At 42.7% G+C, this 11,740-nt stretch overlaps 1 protein-coding gene across 1 annotated transcript in view; it reads left to right on the top strand.

The window, feature by feature from the left end:
- The first annotated feature begins 1,442 nt into the window (after nt 1–1,442).
- LOC115468000 (PRKC apoptosis WT1 regulator protein-like) overlaps nt 1,443–11,740 on the top strand; it is a 49,546-nt gene continuing 39,248 nt past the window's right edge. The window contains 2 exon segments of the mRNA XM_030199511.1: nt 1,443–1,718; nt 2,412–2,907. Of these exon segments, the coding sequence (XP_030055371.1) occupies nt 2,458–2,907 (450 nt within the window). The 5' untranslated portion in view covers nt 1,443–1,718; nt 2,412–2,457.

The raw sequence follows: 11,740 nt of genomic DNA, 5'->3' as shown, positions 1-11,740 counted from the left end.
CGGGCAACTGAAAAATGGGCACAGATCACAGGGAAATCATGCTTCAGATTCAAGCACACTCTCAAGCATAACCTAAAACCTGTATGATAGACCTCAACATTATTAGACAGGGTTTGGTGGAGGCAGCTCTGTCATTTGGCTACTTAAAGCCTGGAAACCAAGGAAACTCAAGCACAAAAGAAAAGAATAGGAGAAGAAAGATTAGCTCTACAAGTTCATTAACTGGATTTCACCTGTGTTCTCACTTGTGGGTCAATGATTGTCCTTATATCACATTGATGGTCACATAAATAAACTTAGTTGAAGCGAGTTGCTGAAATTCATGCTTCATACCTGACAGGAGATGTTATTATCATAGTGATTCCCAAACATGTCCTGGAGGCACTCTAGCCAGTCAAGTTTTCAGGATATCCACAATGAACATTCATGAGATTTACATGTACTGCTTCCTTGGTATGCAAATCTGTCTCATAAATATTCATTGATATTCATTGTGAATATCTTGAAAACCTGATTAGCTGAGATGCCTCCAGGACCAGGTTTGAAAACAACAGTATTATATATTTATATATCTATATGTAAAACAAAGTTTAATATTTAAAAGTATGATGTTCAATTTGTATTTTTTACTGTTTTGGAAGGGGTTATGATGGGGTAGTCATATTTGAGTTTAATTTTCAACATCACAGGCCTAATGGCCTGAAAGTTAATTGATGAGGCTCCAGGCTAACAGTTTATCCAGCGCAGGGGTGTGCAACCACAGTCCTCAAGGGCCACAACCCAGACGGGTTTTCAAGGTTTCCATAATAAATATGCAAGAGATCTATTTGCATAAAATGGAAGCAGTGTATGCAAATCAATCTCATGCATATTGATTATGGAAATCTTGAAAACCTAACTGGGTTGTGGCCCTTGAGGACCAGGTTGCTCACCCCTGAACAAGTGTGCCTAATTCCCTTGCACTGGTTTTGCAGTCTTAGTCAGTTCCAGGGTGTTTAAGGGTGCTGGAAATTTGTTTAGGATAAAAGGTTGGGCCTTAGAGTTTGTGTTTCTGAGCTCAGGTGCAGGATTCAGGGCAGAGATGCAAGGATTATTGTAAAATGTTCCTTTTTCATGTTGCTCACTGATTAAAAATGAAAAGGTTTCCTAGGTTCTTATGAAATACAAAAAGAACTAAAAATAACAGCTCAAAGTACTGGGACATTTTTCATCCTCCAAATAACATTTTTGCTGCTGGAGTTTGTGAAATGCAGGAAGTGATTCAGAGCTTTGGTAGCAATAACTTCAGTACAGTCTTGGATATAATCTGGAATATAAAGCATTATCGTCTTCTGGACCTATATATGGGCACAGCAGTAGGGGCTTTGTTAAGGACATCTTTGCTTTTATTTTCAGGAGGAAAGCGGTCCAGAAGAAATTTGCTGTGTTTTTAAGGTCCGGGATCTGACACAGGACAATGTTGGCTGGGTCTCCTGTGGGGTGGGCTCTATTCAGGTTGCTGGCTGTCCCTCCCTCCACTCCTCCCTGAGGGAGTTTACATGCAGGAAGAAGGAAGCAGGGACAGAAAGAGCTTCTAGATACCCTCTGACTATTTTAGCTATCCTGTACTGAATTCACTGGATTTCAAGGGACTCTCAAACTCTCCAGAGGACCCCTCGAACCAGCAGCTTAAGGGCCCTATCCAGTCAAGAAGACAGAACCTGAACCTGCAAACTAAGGTAAAAAGTTTTTTTTAAAGGATCACAATCTGTGCTTTTTTTTTGTCTTCTATCGATCCTGTCTGATTTGATCCCTCCCTGTTACTTTTCATCTCTGTTTCTGATATTTAATGATTCGTTCTGATGAAGAAGCATGCAAGAATCAGAGAGTCTGTGCTTTGTGATTCCTGATAAGAGGTTTTTAATCCTCATTGCTCTTGATATGAATGTGGCATAAGAGGTTAGAGGATCAATGCCCTGGTCTCTGATGCTTAATGAGTTTCTGACGATAGTAACATGTTGATGGAGAGAGGACAAGGTATCAGTATCCCAAGTTTCAGGGGTCTTGCATCTTTAATGTTTTCCTGTGATCCTACAACAGCATATCAGTACTTTTTGGGTCGCTGATGTTTAATTATTTTCTATGATGGTGTTGCATGTGAAAAGAGGAGTAGGGTATCAGTACCTTGGGGTTCTGGGTCTCTGATATAGCAGTGATATGGGAGAAATTCTCGATCTCTGACAATGAGACACAGGACAAAGTTGTTGGTGTATTTTGGAGAAGGAGTTAGGATAATAGTGCTGTACATTTCTGAGGTCCTGAGAGTAAGGAAACAGTTCAGGGTCATCACATTACAAGTACCTGTGAGTTCCAAGATCTCTGACATTTTACATAACACACGATTCTTGATTCTCTTTCTTTGCCATCTATAGGTCTTACAGGTCTGGAGGCTACAAATAGAGAGACTAGAGGCAGACTATGTCAAGCAAGGACTCCAAGACATCCAGTGGTGACCAGGTGCCTTTCCTTGAGGAGTGGAAGGCCAAAAGAGAGAGAATGAGGCTCAAATCTTCCTCTTCATCCTCCAGCCTCAGTGGCAGTGTGGTCTCTGAGACCCAAGCTAAAGATGCTCAGCTTCCCAAGTCAAGAGAGGCCCATCAGAAATCCACCACCCAGAGGCCTGCTGGTGACAGCAGAATAGCAGGGCCTGCCCAAGAGCAGGATAGAGTGCTGGGGGGGAGAAAGGCCCCTGACTCCCCAAGGAAAACTCTCTTCTCTGGACAAACAGAGGGCGAAAGCACAGGGACACTATCTCCTAAGGCCAAGGAGAAGAAAGGTAGTGGACAGAGGAAGAACAAGACCCAGATTGAGAAGAGGAAACTCAGAGAGAAAAGGCGATCAACGGGGGTTGTGAATTTCCCTTTAGAGGTGAGGAAATGGGGTGAGGGGAGGGAGTCTGGAGCAGCATACATGCATTTTTGTAAGGGCATACTGTTGTGGAAACTATTGCTCTGTGCTACAGTAATTCAGTGTGACTTGTTTGCCACTGTTAAGAATATCTCTGTAGGACACATGCAAATAACAATATATTATTGACAAACACTTGAGTAATTATGGGAAGAATCCACAGACCGGTGGAATGCTGAGGAAGTACACAGTTTACCACAAATGCCGGAACGGAGTTTGCACTGCCAGCTCAAGGTCAGCAGGAGTTCACAGGAACTCCGTTCTTAGTAAGATTGTCAAATCTCCTGGATGGTCTAGTTTTCAGGAACTGCCCTCATCCAGAATTTCCAGGTCTCCAAGATTGAGCTGAGAGTGGGGTGGTACTTTTTTCTGCCTCACACTAACTTTGGAGAGAGGAAGAGATGTGGCTGTAGCCCAGCCCAGGCTTAGCCCATTTAGTCTTCCAGCCCTCCTCATCCAAAGTTCCTAAAGCAGTGTTGACAGTTGGAGTAGCAACATGGGGATTAGGATGACCAGGTGTCCTGCTTTTCAATCTGTCATAAACTGAAAAAGAAATTAGACTGACTTTCTTTCATGATGTACTTGGACAGAACTAGGGTTTAAAAAGAGGAGTGCATATGTTGCGGTGCATCTTCTTCCATTCCCTCTCATCTCCCCTCCTCTCTCTCCTCCTCTTTCTCCTCTCAGCAGGTTCTTGTTTACCTACCACTTACCATCTCCCCCAAGACACCAAAATCTGCTCTATCTTCCCTTCTTCTTCTTTGGGTATCACTCCATCATTCACACCTCTTAAATGAATCTCAATTTCTTCTCAGAATTTCCTTTCCACCTCTTCCACATCAGCCTTGATCTTCTACCTTTTGATTCCTCCTTTTCCCCCTCTTTTCCATCTTTGCTCATTCTACATTTCTTAGGATCTTGTTCCTCTTCATCTACCCTGTCCCATTTCTCTTTATCGTCTCTCAAGTTCTTCTCCTCACTCTTAGGTATTTCTCAATTCCCCATCCCCGTTAAATTCATTTCCATCTCCTCTGCTTTCACTAGCATCCTCATCAACTTCTCCATACTTAGATTCCTCCCTTTTCCCTCCTTTTACCAAATGTTTCTCCATATGTTTCCTTTCCCATTTCCTCAGATATCATGTCTAATCCCCCTTCCTCCTTGGATTCCTATCACCCCACTCTCAGACCTTTTCCCCTTCAAGTTGCTCTCAGTTTTTTAGGGCACGGTGATATAAGCAAGGCAAATCATCAGAGCAGGGACATGTGACATATGTGATCCCAGTCCACTTGCCTGCTCTTCCCCTACGATGCACAAACGTGCCTTCAGGAAGCAAAGAAAAGGACAAGCATAAGCAGCTACAGAGATTGGGGAGTGTGTGCTTTTTATGTTCCTACACTGCCAGCCTGCCATCTTTGCTACTAATCTGACTAGGGGGAAAGGGAAGGTGGAGGAAGGTCAGCCTTTTGGTAATAGTTGTGGGTTTTTTTTCTTTTTTACCAAGGGCTCATCTTGCATTCTGGGGATCAACAATGGTGACAGAGGAACCTAAAGAAGGGAAATGGTGATGGGGGATCCTGATAGGCAGTGGTGATGGTGGTACAGGGAAAGAGGAATCTGAAAGGGGAAGGGGGAATGTGAAAAGGGCTAAACTTGGAGAGGGATAATTTGGAGGAGAGGGGAGGATTGTTTTGAGACTGAGTTTATGATGCCTTAGTGCCAGGAATTAGGCTTTCAAAGGTTGGCGATGCTAATCCCTGCAGATATATAACAACAGAAACATGTTTCCTGGAATTCATTGTACCAAGACATTTGGCAATCTGAAGTATATGATCAAAGTACGAACACAAGAAAAGTCTGAAAAAATACATTTTCATTGCGCAATCATATATTCACTTCTTGCCTTAGCAATCTGCTAATGGTTGGTGACACTTAAGCTGTGTTTTTCCAGTATAGCAAATCCTTAGCCAGTGGGTTAATCACTATCTGATCGTCTTGAGTATGAAGAACACAGCATAGGCTTAACAGTTCATTTAAACTGAGCAGTGGCAATGATAGTGGCAAAAATTGCAATCTGATTAGAAAACTGACCTGGTAGGATCTGGAAGTTATAGAGAAGGAAAATGCATGGAAGCTAGGTATCTCCCATTCCCTAACTCACATCTTAAATGTGTGCACAGATTGGAAGGCTACTATGGGTAGGGAGGAGGACACAGCCAAAGCAAAACAATTTATTGTTAATGAATGTTAACTTGAGAGGGTTAAAAAAACCGAACATTTCTGTTGGTTAAATGTACTCTAAAGAGTTCTGGAACCTACACAACTCAATGCTCTAATTTTAACATGTACCTAACAAGAATACTGTTAGGTTTTGAGAATCTTAAAATCACTAACACTGGTTTATAACCACAATGCTGCAGCATTAAAGATATGCAAATGAAGGAGCTAGATTAGCCAATCCTGTTGAGCCAGTGTGTGTTGAACTGCTGCTGCCAGCTCTCCACTGTGTCAGTTTAAGATTCTTTCAGCTAAACTTTAGTTGTTAATGAGAACTGGTCAATGCAGGGGGAACAGGAGGGCCTGAGAACATATAAAGTGTTATTTAAAACATGATCAAAAATGGACAAAAGACCAAAAGAACTACAAGGTGTGTTGCAAGATGGCAACAAATGTATTGATGGGAGAGGCTCTCTCCTAGAGATTTTTAAATTGTCAGGTTTGCCCCCTGTAATCATTATACACATTGCTTAAAATGGAACAAACAATCCTACTATATAAATGAAGAGTGACCGACGTGCCGCGCATGCGCAGAACAGCGCACCTGTTCTGCGCATGCGTGGCACATCACAGGTCTCTGCCGTCAGGAGAAGGAAGTGCTGGTGAGGGAAAAGCTGTTCGCAAGGAACTGCGCTCTTGGCACACAGATGCCACCAGCAATTACAAATCCCCCGAAGGCCAAAGGGAGGAGCGAAGTGGCTGGCGAAGATGAAAATAAGGGGCGGCAGAGCTAAGGCGAGTGTAGTGAAATGTAGCGGTGGGGGCGGGAGTGCTGAAATGTTTGCTGTCCGGCCTGCCACTGCCTCTGGGCTCCTTACCTGGAGCCCACGAGTTCGGCTCCGCACACTGTGACTGACGCATGCGCCAAACATGGTGTTTCCAGAGAAGGGGGGGGGCTCTATGCGAGTAACGACATCGTTCACAGATGAAAGGGGAAGCGTTAAAAACCTCGCTCTGACTTTGGATCTGCTAAACGTCAGACTATGATGGACAACTCTCCTCCCCCAGGTTGCAGTTGGCAGATGTGTGCAGCCTGCTGCTTTTCTGTCACCGCTGTATGGGGCTGGCACTGGCAATTTTTTTTGCGGCTACTTAGAGCGCAACACCTCTCCCTTGCCACCACAGCTGAAGTTGTTTGCCTTTTTTTTTCATTCTCTCTTTCCCCCTCCCCTCCCCCCCACACGCTCTCTCTCTTTGAGAGACACGCACACACACACACACACTTTCTCTCTCTCTCTCTCTCTCTCTCACACCCACACGCAGACACAAAGAATGCAGTATATAAAACTGTACTGTGCACATCCACTCTCATTTCTTCAGCAGAGAGGGGGGATGAGGGGGAGGGGGTCCTGAGACCAGAGAGAGAAGGAGGGGGGAGGTATCTCTGTCACACACACACTCTCTCACAGTCAGTGTCTTTCTCTCACTCTCACACACTGTCTCTCTCATACTCTATGCCCCACACTGTATCACATGCACTCTCTATGTGTCACACAGTCACTCTCACACACTCTCTCTGTCTCATACACTCTCTCGGTCCCACAGAGAGTCTGTGTATCGCACACATACTCTCTCACACTCTCTCTGTCTCACACACACTGTATCTGTGTGAAACACACTCTCTCTCACACTCACTGTGTCTCACATACGCTCACACACACGCTCTCATTCTCACACACACACTCTCTCGCTCTCACAGACACACTCACACCCAGTCTCACTCTCTCTCTGTCACACACACACACTCGCACATTCACTCTCTCTCACGCACACTCAAACATACACACTCCGAGGAACTTTACATTTTTCACAACAAAAATGTCGCCCATTTTAACGGGCTTTACGATTAGTGTATAAATAAATCAAGAAAGTTAAGCGAAAACAAACTGAATATGAGCTGAACTGAGGTTACAGCCTCTCTGTCCTGGATCATTGCTGTAAACTACAGATGGTGCCTCACAAGTAAAAAGAAAGGGAAAGGACTTTGGATTTAGTTCAGACCTTTTTCACTTGTAGATCAAAGTGAGTTACATTCAGGTACAGGCTCAGCAGATATTTCTCTGTCCCTGTAAGCAATGGATGTTTAATGTCTTGGGTCCTACTCTTTGGAATACTCTCCCCCTCAGTTTATGTGTGTTGCAATCTCACTAGGAATTTAAGGCAGCCCTTAAAACCCACCTATTCAGGCAGGTATTTGAGTCTGCTTCCTGAATCTTTTCTCTATCTATCCCCCTTTTGCTGCCCTTGACCTTTGGGGGCCTTTGTTTGGTGCACTGAACCTGCTGGTCCTGTTGTATCCCTGATTTCTCAGTTGCTCTTTTATGGATAGATATAGTTTTCATATTTCTATTTGAACTGTAGTTCTTTTCATTACTGTGTTTCTCTTGTTATTCACAATTTGTAAATCAGTAAGATGGTATTCCCTGTGGCAGTATATCAAATAAAAGATGAATGTGAACATGAGGGTTAAAGTAAAACAAATCAGAGATTCTCTGTGGTGGTGTTCTCGCATTTTTAGCTCAGATCTGTGCTGGCTGACAGAGATCTCTTTTTAACTCTCCTGGTGAATCCTGACATGGAGAAGGGCCTGTGAAATCTGGTAGGGCACATCATGTCTACTTTGCTTCATTTTCATTTCATTTTATTGAACTTCCATACAACATTTCTAGGTTGTAAAGTGGTCTACAACAAACAATCAGGTGTAGTAAAACCCCACTACATTCCTTCCTTTTCCTCCTCCTACAAAGTTCCTTGTGGAATAAACTAAACTGTGCCATTTTCATTGGAAGGCCAATATGTGGTTTTTTGTTTATTTTATTTTGCTTTTTTTTTTCTTAAAGCTGTTAAACAGACTATAACCTGATACTAATATATGCAGCCCAGAGCTGTAATTGCAAAAGACACTTTAGCAATATGTCCTTGAACATCCATTTAAGGAGCAATGTGTCTTCAGGCCACAGGCAATACTGTAAATACTGCCTCCACCCGGCATCGGCTATGTGCAGTTGGGGAGAATCTAGGTGTCTGTGATTGACTCTGAAAAAGATTCCACTCTGTTTTTTGAATGGCACTATAAATCTATACTTGCTAGGCAGGGCTCTGTGATATGCTCACCAGTCATGTTCCAGATTTGAGCTGTTTGCAGAATGTGAGTGGATCATCTCTGGTAGTGGTTGGAAGGAGATGCTTTAGGATGACATAAATTATAAACAGCGAAATGGAGTGGCCACTGGGCCATGACCCAACCAATATTTTGCCCAACACAACAACAATAACTAGAGAGCTTGGAGTTGGGGCTAGAGATTGGGTTTATTTGGCCCCTCCAACCAAAACTGCTGTCCCTCTAAATGGCAGTTCATTGTCCTGCAGACAACGCAGGAGAGGGAAACCAGAGAGAACAAAAGTACAAGGAGCCTTCAGGACTGGGAGGCATCAACTCAAATTTTATTGGTCAGATCCAATACGGTACATGTTTCGGTGTCCAATAAAATTTGAGTTGATGCCTCCCAATCTTGAAGGTTCCTTGTGCTTTTGTTTTCAGTTCATTATTCTGACCCAGTGCTGTGATGTTCCACATGATTGGAGGGTTACAATATCAATCAGATACTTGGTGAAAGTGCTTGAGGGATATTCCATCATTTGTTTGTTTATTTGGATTTTGCTCACACCTTTTTCAGTAGTAGCTCAAGGTGAGTTGCATTCAGGTACACTGGGTACTTGTTGCACACTTTATTTTGCTAATGCTAGCACTAGGGGAAGGAGGGATGCCTGATGACAAGCAGCATTGCAATATCTGGCTTTGTTCAGATTGAGGGTTAAAAAAACTCCATTCTTGTTTGTTAAACCAAACATACCTCCCTGAATACCAGACTTGTTTGTGGCCCTCTAGGTCTAGAGCTGTGTACTATTGGATTAGATCAGAGGCTCTCAACCTAGTCCTCGGGACCTAGCCAGCCAGGTTTTCAGGATCTCCCTAATAAATATGCATGAGAGAGATTTGCATGCGTACTACCCCCACTGTATGAAAATCTGTCTCATGCATATTGATTGTGGATACCCTGAAGAGCTGACTGGCTAGGTGTGTCCCAAGGACTGGGCTGAGAACCTCTGGATTAGATCCTAAATGGATACAGTCTCTATATTTGGGAACTTATAAAAATTGTTTCTATATTTCTTCAGAGGGAATGAAGTAAGGGCAAGAATAAAAAGGGAAGGATTAGGGGCCCTTTCACAGAGCTGTGGTAAGCACTAATGTAAGCTTACTACAGCAAAAAAATGGCATACCATGAGGTGTGCTGAGGCTTCCTGTGGTAACTTTGCCATATGTGCACTACCCATTACTAAAAATTTTTATTTTTTGGCACAGTGCTGTATTCTGTGCTAATCAGTTTGTGCAGCAACATTGCTGCACACTAACTGATTAGCGCTGGTTTAGAGCGTGTCGCTACCGCCTGCAAAACAGGTGGTGGTAGGGGCTCCTGCACTAATGTGGAGGAGTGGCCTAGTGGTTAGAGCACTGGTATTACAATCCAGAGGTGGCCAGCTCAAATCCTACTGCTGCTCCTTGTGATCTTGGGCAAGTCACTTAACCCTCCATTGCCTCAGGTACAAACTTAGATTGTGAGCCCTCCTGGGACAGAGAAATATCCAGAGTACCTGAATGTAACTCACCTTGAGCTACTACTGAAAAAGGTGTGAGCAAAATCTAAATAAATAATTAATGTGGATATTAGTGTGTGACCATAATTGAAAATGTTAGAAAATTGGCTATTTCACCCCAGCAATAAAAATGACCTTAGTGTGTGGAAATAACCCACAAAAGGGTGCACTAAGACCACTTTTTACTTCTGTTTGGTAAAAGGGCTTCATAGAGACTTAAGCTGCCATCACAAATTTTCAGGGCTCATTCATTTGTCCAGTACAACATACCTCCAAGTGATTCAGGATCAAATGTGTCACATGGGTTGAATCCATCTTTTTCTAGTGGCTGAGAGCTACAGTACTCCAGAGCTTTCATGACACATCAGCTTCTGGAAGGAGACATTTGGCCAGTGCTGGAATTTGAACTCGTATCCAAGTGAAGCTTGGAATTTGTAGTCCTGCCTTTTCCTCACAAAATCAGCACTCAAGTTACCATAATGCACTAGGAGGGTTGTCACAAAATTAGGACTGACCTTGTCTTCCTCCAGGAACTAGGTCCCTTGGCAGTACTGGTACAAGCTCCTCTCATTTCCAGACAACCCAATTATAAACCTGATTAAGTGGTAATATAGATAGAGATGCCATAAGTAAAATAGCAAGACTAACCTGAGATCACCAAAGATCGTAGTCTAAGGCTGGTGCTCACTGGCACACGGTCCCTATCTTTTTTCACTAAGTACATTTTTTACATTTTTCTCTGATGCTATCAGCATTTATAAAACTGATGCATAAATACTTTCCATTTGAACCTATAGTGACAAAAATCACAGGAATGATCAAAAAACAAAACCATGTTATGTCCAAATCTTTCAAAATGTCATTTTTGGAAATGCTGCATCACACTCTCTGCTCCTGTTCCTCTGTCTCTCCATGTTAGTGTCTCTCTTCTCTCTTTGCCTCTGAATTTATGTCTTACCCTCCATGTCTCTTTTGCCTTTTCTGAGAGCAGCAAGATACTTGATCTTAGCTGGGTGTGGACACTTTCCAAAAACAAGAGAATATATTGCCGCCGAGACTGAGACTCATGCACACAGATGGGGAACAGGGTGGGAAGGGATCTTGGCACAAGAGCAATAGTACTGCAAACTTTTCCCAAACATAGACTTCAGCAGTAGAGCCTAAAAATATACATTTCAGTAAAGATCCTGCTGTGTGCTGCTGACCATGTTCTTGTGTAGACGATGTATCAGGGGATGCAGCTATGATGTTGTATCACATAGTACGTCTTTCTAACATATTAGGGAGGAAGAGGGGCAAGAAGAGGGAGGAAATAGATTTGACCTATATAGCGTGGTAGCAGGTGATGTGCACTGGAATGTCCTTCCACATCTTTGTCACAAAAAGAATTTAGATGTTATTAAAGGGTTGAAATACCACAGTCCCATGATCTCATAGCAGTTTTGATAATTTATTTATTTATTGTATTTATTAGGATTGATTTACCACCTTTTTGAAGGAATTCACTCAAGGCGGTGTACAGTAAGAATAGATCAAACATGAGCAATTTGAACATCCTCATCCCAACTAGTAAAAAGCTGGATACAATAAAATCAGATTTAGTGGTAAAAGAGACAAACACTAGAACAGCATTATGGTACAACAATTTTTATTGATGATAACACATAACAGATACAACCAGCACCTGTAAGTATACAGAGATAAGTAAAAAGCAAGCAGATGGTAATAGCAGTATAATATCTGTCATCAAACTTTGAGCAATCCATATCTCCCTACCCTCTACCCAACCCCTTACTACCTTCAACTAGAAGTCGAGATAATAAGTTAGAGGTCAGTCCCAAGCAATTACTCTATAAAT

Source organism: Microcaecilia unicolor, chromosome 4 (assembly GCF_901765095.1).
Source record: "Microcaecilia unicolor chromosome 4, aMicUni1.1, whole genome shotgun sequence".
In the NCBI taxonomy this organism is placed as follows: Eukaryota; Metazoa; Chordata; class Amphibia; order Gymnophiona; family Siphonopidae; genus Microcaecilia; species Microcaecilia unicolor.
This window is presented reverse-complemented; position numbering and strand designations above follow the sequence as displayed.